Below are 22,720 nucleotides of genomic sequence, written 5' to 3' on the forward strand. Positions count from 1 at the left end.
ACACATTTGCTGACCTCTTATTGTATCTTATTATAGTGGTCTTGATGCTCGCCTCACTAACACAACGTAAGAAATCGATACCCAGGCAGTGAGGAGCCCTATAATCTCTTTACGTTAAGTCTTGTTGTGTGTCTGTTGACCTGAGCATTGAATTATGCATGTGATAGCTAGTAGACAATGGTGGGGCACAACACGGAGAAAGGAGGCATATTATATATATATATATATATATATATATATATATATATATATATATATATATATATATATATATATGTGTGTGTGTGTGTGTGTGTGTGTGTATGTGTGTATGTACATGCACTACATTACATATAAACACAAGCATATATATATATATATATATATATATATATATATATTATATATATATATATAATATATATAATATATATATATATATATTATATATTCATATGTGTGTGTGTGTATGTATGTATGTAAGTATATATGAGTCATATCACATTAACCGTGATTCATATGTTAACTTTTTTTTTTTTTTTTTTTTTTTTTTTTTTTTTTTTTTTATAAGAAATTTGTCAGTTCTCGGTTTTAAGAAATTTGTCAGTTCTCGGGCTAGAACCATCGAACCCAACAAATTCAAGGCGCACAGTGAAGCTTTAGTCCACACTGCCACCGCAAGAGAGTATAAGTTTATGCCGCCTCTCAACTACAAATTCCCCTTCGGTTAACATATGTGAAAATATAGTAATTCCGAGGTAGAGAGCGCATTAGATATTAAAGGACATTTGTAGCTCGATGTATATATATATATATATATATATATATATATATATATATATATATATATATATATATTTCATATATATACACACACAAAAATGTGTATATTTTAAATGGTGTGTATGGACGCGCGAAAGCGCATCATATTTATATGTATTATTTACATGTTTGTGAGTTTATGTCAACTAGCGAATGTGACAACGTTCTGTCTATCTCGAACACTTGATGCAGGAGACGAGATGAGATGAGATTCATTTCCGGTTTCCTTCTCTTTGATTCCCGACTTGGTCGTCCTTGACCATGGTGCATTGTGATTCTTCTCTCACTTCTCCCTCCTCCTACGCCTTTTCCTCTCCTCTCACGGCCTGGACAGTCGTCAGTCGTCACCTTGAGGTTCTTGAGAATAACCAGTCATCTCCAACAGACAGGTTGTAATCATGTGTCCTGATGTCGCCAGTCGTTTTGGAAATGTTTCCAGTCGGAAGTCTTTTTGCCTTTCATTTAATTGAGTGGATTGTTATACTCTCTCTTTTGTCGTTAATCTTCCTTCTTTGCTTATGTAGGAGGATCATTATCGCGTTTCTTTATACCAGGATGTATTCTTGCTTTTGTATTTACGTAGAGTGAAATGTACTTTTCGTTTCTGTGTAATTTCCTTGTTTTTTTTTTTTTTTTTTTTTTTTTTTTTTTTTTTTTTTTTTTGTCTGTCTGAACGAAAGGAGAATTCATGTCACTTTATGTTTGAAGGATTCCTGCTGTGCTCATATGAGTGGATCATTATTTGTCATATATTTTTAGGTTACGATTCTTCAGGATTGGTTACACATTCAAAGAAAATGATCGTGTTTATGCCTCGAGTTTTTCTTGCTAAGCAACATGACAATGTTAGTGCCAGTTTATGCATCGAGTCTCGTTTTTCTTCATTTTTGAAGGCGAGTGACGGCAGGGCTGAATTGATGGCTCTGGAGATGCATCTCATGTCTTAGTTCATGTCACTTTGCTTTCATTTAATATACAGTAAAGTTGTATTGCCCATTGCACTGGAGGGCATTAAAAACGATAATTTTGTTTTGATTGGTTGTAATTATATTAAATTTTCGGAAACTCACCCTGGGACTCTATGCATTACCTGAGTTTTACATTTCATGGCAAAAGGCTGGTGGTATCTCGTGTTTTGTATGCTTTGCATTTTCCTTTCAATAAATTATGATTTCCGACCTCTTGATACAAAGAGAACCAACCGTGCCTTTCGGTGCTTAAGGTGGTTTGTTCCAAGAATTTCTTTGAGAGAGAGAGAGAGAGAGAGAGAGAGAGAGAGAGAGAGAGAGAGAGAGAGAGAGAGAGTTCTTTATAAAGTGTTTTCTTACCAGTATCTGTCTCGCTATCGATGTCTGATTGCCTTGCTCTGGTTGTAATCTGTCATGTCATTGCGTGTGGGTGGGTGTGAGTTTGGGTGTGCTCGCTCGATCTCTTTTTAAACAAACACGTTTCCATCAGATACGATTGCATGAACACGAAAGAGCGATTTTATCTGAGAAGAATTGGCTCTGACGCTGGTGTTTTTGTTGTATTGCAGCTATGATGTCCTTATTTATTTATTTATTTATTTGTCATGGAGACTGAATAATGATTCTTCCGGATATGAGATTCTGTAAAAATTGATTCCTACCTTCTCTGGTGTTGTGAGACATCGTTGGTATTATGGTCAAATTTATTTTCTTATTTATATATTTATTTTTATTTAGGTAATTGTTTTTGTATTTAGATATTTATTTTTATGTTTATATAACACTTTAAAATTTTCTTAAGTTTTGTTTGATAAAACGGTTATTCTAACCCCTATTTCTAAGTTGTGATTTGCTTAAATGGTTAAAGTTTTCTGATCTAATGGAATTCCTCTAGTCTCTGCATTTTCCAGGTAAATTAGGATTTTACAGGTAAAATCCTAATTTTATGTCGCTTTTTAATGTTGCGAAAACATGCGATTTTTCATGTGTTGATTTGGCAAGATATTATTGAACTGAGTTTGATTCGTGAAGATTTCATGTTTCTATTCTTTCTTAACATTTACTCAGGGATCTTAATTTTAATCGCCTGATTCCTCTTTGACAGTTTTTTGACATTTGTAAACTCTTGTTTTGTTTGACAATGAGTTCATTTTTATTATTATTATTTGTTATTGCTTTATATTTTGAGAGGCTTTGCTTCAGTTCTTTGAACTAATTGACGCTTTCTTGCAGACGTTTTCTGAGCAAGTCAGGTTTGTCCGACTCCTTCCATTGTAATAACAATACCTCCTTCATTTTTTCACTGATTAATAGTAATGGTTTTGAATAACTCTTACTATTTAAATTCCTATGGCGGAACGACGAGACCGGATTGCTTTCTATTTTTTTCTGTTAGTAATTTCTCGTCACTTTCAAGTGTTTGGGTTTTACTTCCATTCATGAATTTATTCCCAGAGTAGTTTCTCTCTTACTCTAACACACACACACACACACACCTAATTTATATATATATATTATATTATATATATATATATTATATATATCATATATATGTATATTATAATATTTTAATATTTTATTATATTATAACAATGAAACTATATAAGTTTATGTCGATTTTAGATTAAATTTAGAAAAAGAAATGTCATCTCAGATGCCAAGATCGAATGAGAAATGATTTTTTTATTCTCTGTTTAATTCGTAGTCGGGGTTGCTGTTTTTAATGAACCTTTTCAGTGTTTTTCCTAACACTCATTGAACGACTTCCTTCGTAATTGCAATTTGTTTTACTGACGGAGGCCTTTCACGATTTCAACCCTCCTTATTTATCCGGGCCTGGGAAAGATACAAAGCGTAATCATTGCTATGAGTGATGAATGATACCCCGAGGGAAATGACGCAAGTTCCATAATGTAGATGAGGTAATGATAAGGGGAGATGGGGATGGCTTGGACGGGGACATCACACTCCCCCCCGGGGAGGATATTACTTGATTTAATTCAACCGGGCTCCTGTGGGCATCAGAAGAGTAGGAACACCCACATCTACTTGGATGAGAACTCTGAGACGGAATGTTTGGAGATGAGTGAAGGTTTGTGGAAGACTTGGGTGACGGAATTCCTCAGAGGTCTTACATATATATATATATATATATATATATATATATATATATATATATATATATATATATATATATATCTATACACACATTCACACCACATACATATATATTCTGTGTAGTAGGGCGACAGTAAAAACTTGTTTTGTAAATATGAAATGATTGCCAAAGAAATTGTAAATATAAACTACCAAAAAAAAAAAAAAAAAAACTCCAGGAAATTCAAATGGAATGACAGTCTGGGAACCTGTCTTGGATGCTCCACACGTATGTTCAGGGTGAGAGTTGATTTTCACAGGCGTGTCAGTTGCCATGCTGAGTGGTCGCATTATATAAAAAGAATCCGCTGCAATTAAGGAACATTGCAGAGAATGCAAGTGTGTCATCCAGTGCGATTACATTTCCGTCATTACTCAAACACCATCGGGTCATCTTCCTTTGAGGATTTGGGAATCCTTTGACTTTAGGCAGTTTGAACCAGCTGTGTCCTCTCGACTTGTTAAAACTGTCTTCGTCCAGAGGTATCTTTTGTTTACTTTTGTTTCTTCCAATATTTGTTTACATAATTTTGAAGGTTGGTTTTTTACGTTGTATATTTGTCTGTCTTGTGCTCATTACTTTTTAAATAGCTTTTTGTCCGAGTATCATAAGTGTCGCAGCTTGATCGTGTACGCTGGATTCCCGTACCCTTTAATATTTTCTGTTCATATTTGTTACTTTTTTTTTTAATGGCCACATTGACTCCTAACTACTTTTTAACTTCTTTGGAATTCGTAATGTATTTTGGCAAATCTAAACCTGATCGGGATGTATATAAATAAGCCTCCTAATTTTATTGCAGGTTTCGACCCAACACACTTAACAAACCATGTTAATGCAAACTTTGCTTCTCTTGCTGGAACTGGGAACTTTTAATCGTTCGTTCGAAACTAATTATGGGGAGGTGAAAGTTTCTTTGTTCATTTCCCGTTTATATATTTGATTATATTGATAAGATATATATATATATATATATATATATATATATATATATATATATATATATATATATATATATATATATACTAATTTCTTGCTTAGTAAATGAGATACGAGGGTGCCATTTTTTCCACTTTATTATAGAAGAATCTTTGACAGATTGAAAATAGAGTACCTGTCACTAATGCTCAAGTGCTCTATCCAGAGAAAAGAGGCTGACTGACTGACTGCCTCAAGAGAGCATGATGTCGGGATCACTAAAATGCTGACTTTTCACTATACCTAAACCATCTCTCACCGATCAACCCCTTTGCACTGAGATCACATGATGTACAATAGAAACCCAAGAACAGTAAATCATAATAATAATAATAATAATAATAATAATAATAATAATAATAATAATAATAATAATAATATTTTAAATGCCTGACCTTGCGAATTCTAGACTCACAGCTTGTTAATCTTTTAGCATATACGCATCAACCCAATGAACGAACCATCAACATAACACTCGTTAGGGTGGGCTCAAGAGTATTGTGGCTATTGCAATTATATTTATATATATATATATATATATATATATATATATATATATATATATATATATATATATATATGTAGGGTAGAGCCAAAAGGATTTTAACCATAAGGGTGCTTGACCAGTGCCTCACCTCTCACAACCGCCCCCCCCCCCCCCGCCCCCCCCCCCCCCCGTTTTAGTTTAGTCTAGTGCTCTGCAACCGAGTTACCCAGCACACACACACACATATATATATATATATATATATATATATATATATATATATATATATATATATATAAAATAATAAAAGGTGCCCATAAGAATGCCAAATATAGAAAGTAAATGATATATTTCAGAGACTGCTGTCTCTCTCAGGTCAGGTAGGCAATGAATGAGGAAAAGTTACAGAAAAGGCGATATTTATACCAAGAGATTCATCCACAGATCAGCGTTTGATTTTTAAGTAGGTCACCGGTTGATAATTCCTCTTTAATCTTCTTAAGCGTTGGTTGAAGGAAGATTTTATCTATGATATCTGAATCCCAGGCAGTCTCTATTTTAGCGTTTTTATGGGCTCCATTTATTAGATGGAATTCTGTTGTAACAATAGTTTTTACCAGTTTTCTATCTATATCTCATCTACTCTATCTATATCTATCTATCTATCTATCTTCTATCTATCTATATATATATATATATATATATATATATATATATATATATATATATATAAAATATAAATCTTAATGATTGTGCTTGCGCGTTTGTCTCTTGCGTATTTCATTCAACCTGTAGAGGATGAACTCTTTTATACTCATATGATATTTAAAGAGACATTACGCTCTCTCTCTCTCTCTCTCTCTCTCTCTCTCTCTCTCTCTCATCCTTATCAGTAGTCACCACCTTAATAAGACAGTAGAATGGCTCTCATCATAGTTTTGCTTTAATGTTGAGACTATAACGATGAAAATAAACATTTTGATGGATGAGGCAGCGCTTAACGATGATGATGATGATGATGATGATGATGGTTGTAGTCACTAGTGCTGTTGGTAGTAATGTTGGGTCTCTGGGATTGGGTTTGGAGGGGGAGGGGAAGGAGTAGGGGGAGGTGGAGGAGGAGGAGGAGGAGGAGGCGGAGGGCATGAGCGGTTGGCAGCTACTCAACCCTTCTCACACACTCACACACGTACACGCACACAAACATACACACACACAGACACGGGCAAGGCCCCACCGCAGTCGCCACTTTGATATCTTCTCTCCTACCATCCACAACAGCAACTACCGCCACCTTTCTGCAATCAACGGCATTAAGGGAGTCGCCTCTGTTCTTGTCATGCCAATGGCCGATGAAGTGCATTAGTTGAACACTTGTGTGCCCAGAGTTTGTGTTGCCATTATTACGTACAGTTTTTGCGAGAGCTATTGACGTAAATCATTCTGTGGCGAAGTCCCCCACAACGTGTTTGTGCATCGTAAAGAAAACAAGATTGAAGTGTCGGTGGAAGTGCCCTTGACGTAGAATGTGTGTGTGTGCAGATATTGACCTCAAGCCGAGATAAGTATTTTCGCATAAAACCCGGCGTGGATTACCGGGGAAGCCTGACATCTACAAGAAATGTTTTGGTGAACTGCATTGAAGCGTCTGCAAATTAAAGACAGAGAACCGAGAGTGAAGCAGAAGAGAGAGAGAGAGAGAGAGAGAGAGAGAGAGAGAGAGAGAGAGAGAGAGAGAGAGAGACTTGCGACTTGCAGGATTAGAACAGGGAGGGTAGCGCGTTACAGTCGCGAGTTGAACAACCTGTATTGTTAATTATCATTTGCCCTGTTAAGAGTCTCTCACTCACTGATGGAGGTGCCGTAGACACTATGTTCGTGTGGAGGAGGGTGGAGGGGTAAACAGCCACTCCCTCTGCATGCATCGTGAAGTGTGCACGAAGAAAAGAAGCGGATGAAACCCATGCTATCGAGTAAGGAGCTCTTCTATGCGAGTGTGAGTGAGTATGTGCGGAGTACCCCAGGGCCTTCGTCTTGCCCCGTGTTAGTTTATAGCCAACTGCTGTGGTACCTCTGCTTCTGTTGAGTCACAGACAGACAGACACCCACCTATTGCTTCGTCAAGGAAATCGAGGCAGAAACGTAACGCAAAAGAAATGTGGACTTTGCCCGGTGCATCCTGTGACAAGCCTTGATCGCCAGTGCATTTTGACGATAAAAGCCTCATCAATTCCAAACTTGTTTGACTCGTTAGCATTCGATCTACGAAGGCATATCTGATCCGTGAAAATAGGTGCACATTGTGTGAAGTATTTGTTCATTTTCAACAGCTTAGTGCAAGTGTCCGAACACCATTCTGGGATATTTCGGTTCTCAGCTGATTTAGGTGGTACAGTACTTGTAATTTGTGTTTGTATATGACTACTGCAGAAACCAGCTTCATATTTTGTCTTTGCTAAACGTGTGCTCTTGTTGCTGATCAGAAAAAACCAGTAAATGTCAATTAAAAGGTTAGTGAAGGAGGATTGTTTGGTGATTTCGATGCTGCTTGAAGGAGTAATCTTCGCAACGGAAATGATGCATTCCTCATGCTGCCCGAGTGACTATGGGTTTTGAAGCTGCATTGCATGTGTGTGCATTTGCTTATGAGCGAATAAAAGGTGCTTCTCTTTCCTGCCTCTTACTCTATCCCTTTTCCTTTCTCTTCAGTCATCCATTGCGCGACTTGTCCCCGGCGTTTCCTCTCCTCTCGTTTCTCAGCATCCCTCATCTCCCTCGTGTCTGTCCCTTTTCTTCTCTCGCTTTGTAATCCCGCAAGGCTGCCTGCACCTGTGTTCCCAACACCTGAGTTGCTGTGGATTCTCTCTCTCTCTCTCTCTCTCTCTCTCTCTCTCTCTCTCTCTCTCTCTCTCTCTCTCTCTCTTCTCCCCTCAACCTGACCAATTCTTACAACTTCATCAGTCATCAATTGCGTTTCTTTAAATTCAAGTGCTATCCTCTATCTTCATTTTCTTCCATTTTTTCCAGAAAACTATTCATCTTGGGCAGCCTTGCTTCTCCCCAGCCAATTGACAGTTGATCTGTCATTCATACACAAGTCACGCCGCTTACACCAGCAGACGCTTCTTGCATCTATCCTACTCGGACAACACCAACACCTTCTCACCTTACTGCTTCTTCTTCCACTTCTTCTTCTTCTTCTTCGTCTTCTTCTTCTTCTTCTTCATCCCCAGACAACACTTCCCCCCCACACATCCACACCCACATAAGCAAGCAACCTCGGGCTGTCCACCCAACCCCTGAATCTCCTCACCGCTCCCCTTCCTCTCCCCTGACAACCTATCAACTCGAAACCTTCCGTATACCATTTTATTTCTTGTTTTCCTCCTCTGTGACTTTCACAAGTCAACCGATGCGAAAGATGTGAGGGGGAAAGGAAATCCTCGTTGTGACGAAGAAGAGGAGGAGGAGACAGACGAATATACGGTTTCATTTTTTTTTTCCAATTTTGGGGTACGACCGAGTGCCAAATCTTAGTAACAGTGCCAAGCAGTACGTCATGGATTATAGTACCTGTGCCACCACTGGTTTACACAACGAGGATTTCAAGGACTTTTCAAGGTAAGGCCACTCGGATTGGTCGTGTTATATATGACCTGTCTTTTTCCCTTTAGGGGCTACCTAATTTTATGTCTTTGGGATATTTAGGTCAAGCCTTGTTTATTGTTATTTAGATAGCTATGTCTATCTATCTATATCTATCTATCTCTCTAATATACATATATAGATACATATATATTTTTAATTTTTTAAACTAATATTATTATATAAATAATATATTATATATATATATATAATATATTAATATATCTGTATAAAAAAACAAACATTAAAAATATTATTATATATACATACATACATACATATGCAATGCTTATGGAAATTTTTTAAATTTAACTTACACACATTATTGTATATATGCATAAATAAATTATATATATATGTATATAATTGTAACTTGTATGTACTGTATATAAATCTGATAAGCTGCTAATTTTTTATGTCTTGACTTTTAAATCCTTATAAGAAAAGTAGATGTACTTTTGAGAAGTTGGAAGTGTTTAAACAGTTAGGTGTAGTGGTTGAGTGAAACTCAGTTTTGTTGTGTTCCTATATATATGTATGTTATAGGTTACTGTAGATAATTTTAAAAAGTTTTAAGCAATAAAAAACTTTAAAAATTGCAACATTTGGATAAATATGTTATGAGTGTTTACTCTGTATCTGGGATTTATTCTTGTATCTGGGATTTATTCTTGTATCTGGGATTTATTCTTGATTATATGTAAGTTTAAATGTTTTTAATCGGCAATTTTTTTTAACTTTTTTTCTTGTTTCGTAATATTTGTTAGTTTGTCTATAGCCAGTGTTCGTTTATCAAGAATTTATTCTGTGCAAAAATATTTCTTGATGTTATATCGAGACTTGACTCCCTATCAATTTTTATTTTCCCGTAAATTTTTTCGTCTCGAAAATTGTTCATTTAGCAGCAAAGCATTCCCCACAAACATTTCCCGTCTACCGAAGGTATTCCACATAACCATTGTTTTGTCTCTGGAATACACTCCTCATTCATATTCAAATTTCATCAAGGGTCATTCCATCAGGAATGCCAGGAACTTAGAGTTCAGGAAACGCCTTTTATTTTTTTCTATATAATATTTTGCATATCATGTTATTTGGGAATAAATAAGAAAGTGTGACGAATTCCTTCTTAACAAATGTATGTCTCTGACATCCAGAACTCGACATAGTCCAGCGACCTCCCTCTTTCTCTGGAATATCCTCCGCCAAGTGGATTGGTCGATTACAGATTTTTTTTTCTTTCATTTTCCCTTTTTTTTTTCGTTTTTTATTCTCGTCAGTAATTGCTGCGTCTGAGGTAGCCGGAACAGCGTTTAAGAAGCGTCCTCGACATCTGTGATTGCAAAGACGTGATTATAGTTGTCGTGACGTTAATTATAATTGGAGGAGGAGGATGAGGAGGAGGAGGAGAAGTGGAGGGAGGTAGGGAGGTTGGAGAGCGTTATCAATGGTTTTGTTTATCAAGGTCGATTGGATTCTGTTCCCATGCTTTGAAATGGCGTTTAGCTGTGTGTGTATGAATGTGTTTACTTTTATGCGTTGACTTTATGTTTGTATTACGTTTTAGTGCTACAAGACGGTTTAATTAATGTTATCGTCATAAGATGTTTCTATTTTATTTTGTTATCATAAGACATTTTTTATTCATTAAGTTAGCACTAGGACGTTTTCGTTGCATTTGTTTACTGCTTGATGTTTTTCTTTTATGAAAATAAGCACTGTACGTTGGAAAGTAGTTTACATATTTCTTTTTTTTAGACTAAGTGTTGTTGGTATAATTGATTTCTTCTTATTGCCGTTTTCAAATGAATGAGCGCTGACTCTTGAATGTAATGTAAAAATGTACGATTGTTAAGAGTCAGTGGAATATCAAAGGAATATCTCGTATAGGGAAACTTGATGAAAAGTTGGTATTGATGATGATGATGGTAAAGTAAATGTCAGAATTCTAAGATACAGTTGGGAATACATTTGATTACTAAATGTGATATCTGTTTCTTGATAGTAATTATCTTGTTTTCCATGTGTTGTTACTTTTACAGTTTTAAGTTTCCTCACAACTTTATTGTCACTTCACAAATGTGTTCTTGGATATTCAGTTGTCAAAATGAATGATTTTGTAAGGCATGGGCTCTAAATAGAAATGTATACCTAATGAGGGGCATCGGTAATATTTATTCATTAAATACCAATCCTAAACATATTTTAATTATATATATATATATATATATATATATATATATATGAGAGAGATGAGAGAAAAAAACGAGAGAGAGAGAGAGAGAGAGAGAGAGAGAGAGAGAGAGAGAGAGAGAGAGGCAGGCAATTGTTACTTAGCTTTGGAGAACGAGAAAATGATCGTTCTCTTAGCAAGGAGTAAGTTGTGTTTTACAAGGGTTGTTATGCATAATGCAACCAGTGACGGAATCACTCGTCGTCGTCAGACGAATCCCGAAAGCGGAAAAGCAAACTGAACAGACAATTGTTGAACCATGACTCATGGAATGCCCAGCGCATTACCAAGTGTCTGGCTATTATACAGACGAAAATAAGAATAGAAAAAATAAATGAAGGAGATAGAATCGCTGGTGAAAGAAATTCGAGAAATTTCCTGTCCGTGCCCTTTCCCCTACAGGTTCTCACGCGTGGGCATCATGACCTTAAATCATGTAACGCCGAATTCATGACTTACCTTCTGGACCGGTGGTTAATTGAAGTGGTTGTGGGCTTTATGCTCTCGTCTGGGTAACTCCCGAACAAAAAAAAAAAAAAAAAAACATTATCTCTCTCTCTCTCTCTCTCTCTCTCTCTCTCTCTCTCTCTCTCTCGTTTTCGTAGTTATGAAATGTTTACATACTAGTAATTGGGCCAAGCTCTCTCTCTCTCTCTCTCTCTCTCTCTCTCTCTCTCTCTCTCTCTCTCTCCTCATTTAATAACAATCAGGTATACATTATGCCTATCTGACAGTTTGTACGGGCTCTCTCTCTCTCTCTCTCTCTCTCTCTCTCTATGTTATTTCCGAGGTCTTAAAATGAATAGTTTCCTAATAAATAGTTGGTCCAACCCTTGGTATGTGCTTAAAGTTTCTCTGTTCATCTTAACAATTGTATGTTGAGCCTTTTGTCTTCAGCTTCGTTTGCTTCGTGTTTGAAAGGAATTTTAAAACACTCCGGTTTAAAGCTAAGGACTATATATTTCGGTGGACTCACTTCCACTCTTATCGAGTAGTACTTGATATGGGTGGAAGTCAGTCCACCGAAATATAGTCCTTAGCTTTAAACCAGAGTGTTTTAATGGGCCTTTTATACTTGCGACGTATACTGTTTTAACAGGATACGTCATGTGTATGTGCCTGTGGTTGTTATGTGTGTTTCTTTACACACTTATGCATGTATGTGTATCTTAAGATTGTATAGTGTTATGTGTCGAGAAACACTATTATAAACTTCCCTCATCTCATTGGTCTTAGTGGAATTCACCATTGACGTAGACAAGATGAGCGCTCGATTCCATGTGCCTTGAGGCTCCTTGCCTGTGGAATTTGTTGTGATGTTAAGGTCTGATGATCAGACTGACATGTCCGGCTGTCTTGCCATGCATACCACCGATATGTCTTTCATGCGGTCATTCATGTTCATTTATTAGTTGCTAATAAGATGGCCGGTCTGCATGAGTGATTTTACACGTATTTTCCTTGATCTGATCATTCTTTTTACGAGTTGTCGTAATAATAAGAAATCGAGAGGCGTTCAGTATTCCAATTGATGCTTGTTATCTCTATTTTGTTTAGTTTTATTGTCATTTTTGTTTTGTTTAGGTTTTTGTTAGCATTCCCTTGAAAATATCTTTTTTTTTATGTTTTCTTTTTTTTCTTCTCTTGAACCTGTCAGTTTGATCATTGGGATCAATTCTGGATTTCCTGTCTAATCGTTACACACCAGGCTGTAAGATACAAGCTTTATCCCCCATGAGGTCATGTTGTGGGGATAGAAGACATTGGCAGAAGATTGCAGAGGCTATGCTAATGATCTTTTAAGCCCTCCCTTTGCTTTCGTAAGCGGAAATAGACATTACGTCCAATCACGTGTACTTGTAAGCGTTATAGAAAGTACTGCTGCTGCTGCTTGCGCTGCTCTGTTCTGTCCTGTCTCTCTCTCTCTCTTCTCTTCTCTCTCTCTCTCTCTCTCTCTCTCTCTCTCTCTCTCTCTCTCTCTCTCTCTCAGGAGCTTGTACTGGATGGCCATGTTATGTTTTGTAGCTATTCTTTCTCGCCATATGATACGAGTGAAGCTTAACAAATTCTTTATCCAAGAATATACAAAATAGCAGTGATAAAACATGTGTGACATTTGTAACTGCAAATGCCAAAGTTACTTTGTGTTACCAGATCTGGAAAATTCTTGTGTGTGTGTATATATATATATATATATATATATATATATATTTATATATATATATATATATATATATATATATGTATGATGTATAGTGTATATTTACATGAATTTTCCAGATCTGGTAACACAAAATAGCTTTGGCATTTGTAGTTACAAATGTCACACATGTTTTTAACGATGCTATTTTGTGTGTGTATATATATATATATATATATATTATATATATATATATATATATTATATATATATATATATATATATATATATATATTATATATATATATATATATATATATATAATATATATATATATATATATATATATATATATGCAAATCCTCCCTTGTTTTAAAACCTCATTCTGTGAAGAGGGAAGTTTTTTCTTTTTTTGTAGTTCATATTATCGTTCTGATCTACATCACTTACTCTGTTTATGGACTTTTTTAATACCTCCCAATTTATTGTCTACTTTTTCCTTCGATGTACTTTTATTAGTTAAATTTTGTCGAATGAACAATATTCTCCTTCCTGTTATTGTCGTTTATTCATTCACAACGGATGTTATTGCCTGAAATTTATTATTCATTCAACAACTGCTATGCAATTATGAGTATGTGAATATTTTGTTTTCATACACACACGCACACACACACGCACACACACACACATATATATATATATGTATACATAATATATATATATATATATATATATATATATATATATATACATATGTATGTATGTATGTATATATAGCGATATTTCTGTTCTCTTCGCTCTCCATTATATCTTAAATTTTTTAACTTTGTTCTTTTCCCAGAATGACATTCTATACTGCGGAATCCCGTTAATCGAGTCTGTTTCCTTTTTGGCTTGTTTCATATAAGTGTGTGTCCGTTTGGAAGTAATAATAATGATAATAATAATGATTATTATTATTATTATTATTATTATTATTATTGTTATTTTTGTAGTATACGCTCTATTCCTTTTTTTTAATTGATTTCATACATTTACCAACTTTCAATGAATCATGCAGTTATTTTATGGAACAGTTATGTTTGGAAAAGACCATCCAGTAACGTCGTCAAAACACAAATGAATCATTGTATCATTCGTCACAAATAAGGCGCCCTCCCGTTCGTTATTCAAGGCAGTTGTGGAGAGCACCTTTATTACTTATACTTGCCTCGCTGTAAGAGAGGTTTAGATCATCTGGAACCCTCGGGTTGACAGGTAGGGTAATGTCATTCAGCGCATATCTTAATTGGTGTGGCGCCCAGGTGTCCAGATTGACCGAGTACCTCCGGTCGAGAAATGTGCTGAAGTTTCAAATGAGGTTGACATCTGTCCGGCGGAAGTTTTTCACTTCGTTACTATTCGCCCCACATTCGCCTGGCTGTTTAGAGAATAGTACATAGTTTGCACATGATTCTCAATGCACGCTGGATTCGGAATCCGTAGACACGATGGCAGGTGTTTTTCTGGGGTGTCAAGTCGTTAGTAATCCTACGGAAGAGTGGCTGGATGACTCGTTTATCAGGTGCGTGAGTCGCAAGTCAAGTTCTCCAGTGCGGATGAGTAACAGTGTTTTGTTCCATTGTGGGCGCATCACGTGGCGATTGTATTATGCAGTGGGGTGTAGTTGGGGAAGTGCGAGAATAGGGCAGGAAAATTAATTGCACCTGTACAGTAACAGGTTAGATGATGTTTAGTGTGATGCGCCTGTAGGGAAGTGCTGCCATGATAATATCATTCATGTGTGTGCCCGTTTTATTTATTTATTTATTTTTTATATATATATATATATATATATATATATGTATATATATAATATATAATCTATATCTATATATTATGATATATATATATATATTATACCATACATATACATATATATATATGTGTGTGTGTTTTCGTATGTAACCAGTCTGATATTAGTTGCATCATTGCTACCAAACGAGGACTCAGGCGTGGCGATGATATATATTATATATGTATATATATATATATATATTGTAGTATATATATATATATATAAATATATATATATATATATATATAATATATATTCATCATAACCACGTTACCCACGATACTAGCGAACTTGGCAAGCCTCACTCGCTACCTGTCTGGCTTCTGGGTAGGCTATCTACCTGCCTCACTCTCAACACTATTTGCATTTATTTAACAGAGGTCAATCTTCGGTTGTTGCAGCTGCTGGTCCAGTCGCTTTTGCCTCTGCTGCTGCTGCTGCTGTTTCTGCTGTTTGCCTGTCTGGTGGTGGTGGTGGTTTTGGTGCTCGCTGTGACCCATACCCTATCCACCTTATTTCTCTCTCTCTCTCTCTCTCTCTCTCTCTCATCTCTCTATCTCTTCTCTCTCTCCTCTTTCCTTCTCTCTTCTGTCGTCGTTGTACTGTGGTTTGGGGAAAAGAACTTAACACTTACTCAGGATATTTGTTTGTTATTTATTGTCTTTGTAAATTGGTTTTCATTATATAAACACATTCATATGTATATGTGTGAAAATATATCATTATATGATAGGTATATATATATATTTATATATATATATCATTATATGATAAGGTTATAATATATATATATATATATATATATATATTATGATTATATACTTATATATTTATTTATATATCGCATAGATATATTTTCACACTCACCTATGGATGTGTATATAATGGCAAGCAATTTATAAAGGCAATAAATAAGAAACAAATATCCTGAGTAAGAGAGAGAGGAGACGAGAGAGAGAGAGAGAGAGAGAGAGAGAGAGAGAGATGCAAATTTCACTATATTTTTAGAACCGCAGTGCATACGCATACATACCACGAGTGTGACGATACGCACAAATGGGAAACTTGCCCACATTAGATGCGTATCAGTTAACAAATGGAAAGCATGCACACGATGATGATACATGTGAAAGGAGAGCCGTCCAAGAGGCAACAGTGTCTAGTACAAGAAAAAAAAAAAACGTCGATTTCAAACGCTTTTGCAGTGGCTGGATTTAAGGCGCATGCCTGCATGTCTTGGGTGCGCATTCAGAATAGTACTTCTTATTGACACTTTTTGAGCGCATTCAATTTCCTTATGCGTTGCGTTCATGGTGACTAAACCTAATTAGTGTAATCTTCTCCGTGTTTGAGCCTGTTTGTTCAATCTAATGCGTGTGCTGTTTTTTTAAAGGGCTATGACAGGGAAAAAAGGGCTTAGCTACATATACCGGTAATTGATGTGCTTGATTTTATTTTCATTTTTCATAAGCTTGAAATGCTCTTTGGTCATTTGAGTAAGTTTTATGTGTACATGTTTTTTTTTTATTAGACTCTCTCTCTCTCTCTCTCTCTCTCTCTCTCTCTCTCTCTCTCTCTCTCCTCTCTCTCTATAATATATATATATTTTATTATATGATAATAATAATATATCTATATATCTATATCTTATAATATATATATCTATATATATAAACTCCCACACAAAACTGCTCCCCCTCTGTTGCACTTACCACTGTTTTTTTGTAGTGCACAGTGTATATTATATTTTCACCTTTCATAGCCACGTATCAGCGTGCTCGCGCATGCGTGACTTCACGCAAGTGTGCGCAATCAAACCACCGAATGTTTAAATGACGTAATAAATTGCTAAGTTATTCAATGAGGGGATACCTATGCATGCAGCGTCTCCACCGCGGAGTTCGCTTCGTCTCGTTAAAGGGAGATAGAGAAGGCTTGGGGTCCTTCTGCCTCGGAAGGTTGGCTGGTGATTCTCTGTAGGTAGGCGTTACTCGGAGGTTCTTTGCAGCGTCCCTTCGTCCCCTAGCTGCAACCTCTTTCATTCCTTTTATTTTACTTCCATGCATATTATCTTTCTTCCATCTTGCTTTCCACCCTCTCATAACAACTGTTTTATAGTGCAACTGCTTTGAGGTTTGCCTTAAAACTTTTTTACTCTCAGTTTCCCTTTCAGCGCTGAATGAGAGCTCGGCCTTAGGCTTAAATTTTATAGCCCATTCCCATTCTCGTTTTTTTGCAAGTGAACTAGTTTGATTAAATTTGTGTTTTCTTTTTCATGTGCTCGTCGTTTTCATTGGCCTATTTTTATTTTCGTTCCTTTTTTATTTTATTCTTTTACGACTGAATGTGAATTTAGGTTTATATATCTCTCGCTCTTCTTTTCACCGATATATTTGCGGATCATTCGTTATCATGTTTCCGTCCCATCGATTGCTATGTAACCTCTTATTCTACACGCAATTAGCAGAGGCTCTAGCTAGGTAAAGAGGAAACTCTCACTTCATTTCATATCCATACTGAAACAGAATATGGTGAGCATCATAAAGTTGCAATTTCTCTTTTGATGAAGTCGGTGCATGCAGAGTATAGCTTAGAAGACACCTGTACTCATTACGTGTGTTTCGAGTTGTTAAAAAATGTTACACCTTAAACAGGGTTCATGTCCTGTGCGGTCTAGTACAAAAACCTGGAAATAGAATCAGGCTAAATGGTGAACTGACACTGGTGACAAGAATCCCAGGTAAGGAACTGAGAACTTTTATTTTTGGTTTCGATTGAGGTTCAAACGCCTCACATGACTTTGGATTTTGATTTGTATATTTTATCGTATTAATCGAGGAACTAGATCCATTATCAGTTTGATTGAATTCGGCTCCTCTTCGACTGAGTGTCTGTGTGGGCTTGGAAGAGATGAATATCTGTATTTATGGAATTTATATTTCTTTATTATTATTATTATTATTATTATGTGTGTGTGTGACAATTGTTCTTAGATAAATAGGTAATCCCATTGTCTGTTCTCTTTGGGAGATTATTCAAATCCTTTGTATCTAAATATAAGTGTGTCTGTGTGTTGTGTGTGTGTGTGTGAGAGAGAGAGAGTTTTTATAATTGTATGAATGAACAATATTTGTAAAGCATGGACAGAGAAAAAAATCTAAATCCTCATATTTCTAAAAAAGAAAAAATTATGTTGGAGCATATAAGGAGAGAGAGAGAGAGAGAGAGAGAGAGAGAGAGAGAGAGAGAGAGAGAGAGACCTTACCTTACAGACCTTACATCTTGTTCGGGTTGCCCCAGGTCCCTCAGTATGAGGCACCTCTAATGTCTACCAGAGAGTTGCTATTACATCTTCTGGTATATTCTGCATCTTCCAATCTTGGATGGTCTGGGATGCAGCTTAGATATTTGTCGAGCTTATTCTTAAACACATCTACGCTCACTCCTGATATATTTCTCAGATGAGCTGGCAACGCATTGAATAGACGCTGCATTATCGATGCTGGTGCGTAGTGGATTAATGTTCGGTGTGCTTTCCTTATTTTTCCTGGTATAGTTTTGGGCACTATTAATCTACCTCTGCATGCTCTTTCTGATATTTTTAGCTCCATGATGTTTTCGGCTATTCCTTCTATCTGTTTCCATGCCTGAATTATCATGTAGCGTTCTCTCCTCCTTTCTAGACTATATGATTTTAAGGATTGTAGTCTTTCCCAGTAGTCAAGGTTCTTAACTTCTATTCTAGCTGTAAAGGGCCTTTGTACACTCTCTATTTGTGCAATATCCTTTTGATAGTGTGGGTACCATATCATATTGCAATATTCAAGTGGACTACGAACATATGTTTTATAAAGCATAATCATGTGTTCAGCTTTTCTTGTTTTGAAGTGCCGTAACAACATTCCCATTTTTGCTTACATTTTGCCAATAGAATTGCTATTTGATCATTGCATAACATGTTCCTATTCATCATCACACCAAGGTCTTTAATTGCTTCCTTATTTGTGATTGTCTCATTATTAGGTCCCCTATATGTATATAGCTTTCCTTCTCTGTCTCCATAATTTATTGATTCAAATTTATCAGAGTTAAATACCATCCTATTCACCTCTGCCCAATCATATACTTTGTTAAGGTCTCTTTGTAGCGCGTTCCTATCTTCATCACAAGTAATTTCTCTACTTATTCTTGTGTCATCTGCGAAACTACTCACTACCGAGTCCTTAACATTACTGTCTATGTCTGCAATCATAATAACAAACAGTATTGCAGCTAACACCGTACCTTGTGGCACACCGGATATTACCTTAGCTTCATCCGATTTCTCATCGTTTGCAATAACTATCTGTTTTCTGTTGTGTAAAAATTCTTATAACCACCTTCCTTCTTTATCCACTATATTATGTTTTCTAATTTTCTTCGCTAATATATTATGGTCTACCTTGTCAAAAGCTTTTGCAAAGTCTAGATAAACCACATCTGTTTCATTTCCGCTTTTCATATTTTTGTATATGTTCTCACGGTGGACTAACAGTTGGGTTTGTGTACTTTTTCCGGGTACAAAACCATGTTGTCCTTTATTAAACAAATTATTTTTTATTAAATTTTTCATAATATTTTTCTTCATTACCCTTTCATACACTTTCATAATATGTGATGTTAGACTCACAGGCCTATAATTACTTGCCTCTAGTCTTGATCCACTTTTGAAAGTAAGGGTAATATATGCTAATTTGTGCTCATCATAAATCTTGCCAGTATCTACACTTTGTCTTAATAATATTGCAAGTGGCTTTGCGATAGAATGAACTACTTTCTTTAACAAAATAGCAGGGACACCATCAGGACCTGTAGCAGCTCCATTTTTAATTTCATTAATAGCCTGCACAATATCAGCTTCATTAATATCTATGTCAGCTAAATATTCACTATTTTCGTCCCTTACTTCTATATCATTATCTTCGTTATCAATTCTAGGGGTGAATTCTCTCTTATATCGTTCTGCCAATATGTTGCATATTTCCTTTTTTTCACTCGTTAATCTCCCTTCAATTCTTAAGAGGGCCTATTTCTATTCTTCTTTTATTAATCTTTTTCGCGTACGAGTATAAAAGTTTGGGGTTTTGCTTTATATTTACTAGGGTTTTTTCTTCCAAGTCCCGTTTTTCATTTTCTTTTGAATGTATAATCTTTTGTTCTGCATTTTCTATTTTACTTTTTAGTTCTATAACTTTCCATGCATTTTTTTTCTTTTGCAAGACCTTTTTTCCACTTTCTGATTTTCTGGAACAAGATCCTTCTATCTCTTGGTATGCATGACTGATGTTTATTTTCTTCTTCAGTATATATTTATCCACTATTTTCTCTAATATTTTATATGATATTTCCGTATTTACCCTTATGTCATCACTTACGAAAATGTTATCCCAATTTTTGTTTAATTCTTCATTCGTTATCATGAGAGAGAGAGAGAGAGAGAGAGAGAGAGAGAGAGAGAGAGAGAGAGAGAGAGAGAGAGAATGGTAGCTATCAGCAGCGTTTTTCCTCCTTATTAATTTGCGCCTTGTAACGAGCAATTCCTCCGTCAGTTATCGTTTGTGGAGAAATGATAATTGTTCGTAATCGCCACGAACGCTGATAATTGGGGAGGCTCTCTCTCTCTCTTCTGGCCTCGGCTAATGGACAGCATACATGATTAACAGGAGCCGTGTGGCCAATTACGTCATTGCTACTACTTCGTTTCGCCTCACGATCTTCTCTTTTTCAGTTGTTGGGATGGGGCCACTGCCAGATTTTTTCCGTTCTTTTTCTTTTTCTATTATATCATTTGCTATTGTGATATATATACGTATATGCATCCATATATAATTTATGCATATAGTATATATATATATATATATATATATATATATATATATGTATGTATGTATGTATGTATGTATGTATGTATGTATATGTATGTATAGTATAAGTTATACATCATTAGGTAGGTGATGTCTGTTTTAACCTTTGTGAGTTTTTATGTACATTTTTCGAATATTTTTTTTTTACTAGATTTGCGCTTCAGAACCTTCTATTCTGATCCTTCTAATTTTATTAGCATTCTTAGCAATTTTTTTGTATTTATAAACATGTCTTAAATTTTTTATATTGATTTCTTGGTTTCTCGAGCCCTTGGTACTTATTTTTATTTTCATTCATTGTTTTCATTTGCCAATCATCATTTTCTTGAAGCCAGAAATGACATAATATTCTTTTTTTTCTATATAAGGCTACTTTAATTCATATCTCATTCACTTATATCATTTTTGGTGTTCTTCATTGAGGCTAAAGACTGTCTATTTGTATGTGAATTAACCGAGGAAGGGTAATTTCACTCTTTTGTGCACACATATCTATATATGCATTTATGCGGGTATTTATGTGTGTGTGAAAATAAACCGGTCATTGTTATCATTTAGGTTGACATTATCAGCGAGGTTTTATGTTGATTTGCTGAGTCCGGAAAGAATCAGAATACTTTGTTGGAGTTTGTACATTTTTTGCGTTGACATGAATAAGAACTGACATGGATGTGCGTGATTGTGTGTATGAGAGAGAGAGAGAGAGAGAGAGAGAGAGAGAGAGAGAGAGAGAGAGAGAGAGACGTCCTTTTGGGGCTGACGGTTGGTCCTCCGCCACGGGGCCTGCGTGGGAACCTGGAAGATAATTTCCAGCGTGGTTTTCGGGGTTATTTTTTTTGTGTCATTTCTTCAGCTAAGGTCAGCCACATACCTGCACACTACCCGCACAAGACATGCCCTCCCTACCCACATAGAGCGGAGGAACATGATCATCTAACCCACACACATTGGGGGCTCCGAGATGGATTGCGAGCACTCCGAGCGAAGATGGCCGGTTCCCAGAATGCACGAATAGCACATCCGTCTCCACTTGTGTAAGAAAGCCATCAGCAATCGCGATCCAACGACTACTTGGACGATGACTTCTCCCGCTACTAATGCTATCACTGCCGCTGTTGCAGAAGCTGGCGGTAATCGTAGTACTACCTCTTATTGAATGGCTGTGATGGATTCTGAAGATACGGTTGTAAAGTATTAGTTTGATTTTAGAAGTCTAATTTGCAAAAGAAATCGTCTGCTTCAATTAACTCACAAAGCAAAGACGGTTTACCGAATGTATTACCAACATTATTACTGATATAATAGTAAGGCAAAATTGTTGTTGCAAGCTATGCTGAAATTACCATTTAGAATTAAAGGGGTTTTATGCTCTAGATAGAAAGATATAATGAGGAATGAAAGGCCATCTCCCTGAAGTTTCAAAACTGAGAAATATCTCTTAATGGGAAATGAATCCTGTTTCTCATCTCCAGATTTGAGGAGAGAACAATCCTTTTAAAAAATGGCAGGGCATTGCCCATACCCATTTTAGTAAACCATTCAAATTTGCCATTTTATGTGAAATGAA

The 22,720-nt window shown here is 35.9% G+C and overlaps 1 protein-coding gene across 6 annotated transcripts in view; it reads left to right on the plus strand.

The window, feature by feature from the left end:
• The window catches only part of LOC135195788 (ankyrin repeat and BTB/POZ domain-containing protein 3-A-like), a 463,838-nt gene that overhangs the window by 186,055 nt on the left and 255,063 nt on the right, over nucleotides 1-22,720 (plus strand). Inside the window, exon 1 of one of the 6 annotated variants that reach the window (XM_064222266.1) lies at nucleotides 6,639-9,013. The exons of the other annotated variants lie outside the window; for them this stretch is intronic. Within the exon in view, the coding sequence (XP_064078336.1) occupies nucleotides 8,952-9,013 (62 nt within the window). The 5' untranslated portion in view covers nucleotides 6,639-8,951. Of the gene's footprint in view, nucleotides 1-6,638; nucleotides 9,014-22,720 lie in introns of those variants that run through there. 6 annotated transcript variants of the gene reach the window in all.

This window comes from Macrobrachium nipponense, chromosome 16, assembly GCF_015104395.2.
Source record: "Macrobrachium nipponense isolate FS-2020 chromosome 16, ASM1510439v2, whole genome shotgun sequence".
Classification (NCBI taxonomy): domain Eukaryota; kingdom Metazoa; phylum Arthropoda; class Malacostraca; order Decapoda; family Palaemonidae; genus Macrobrachium; species Macrobrachium nipponense.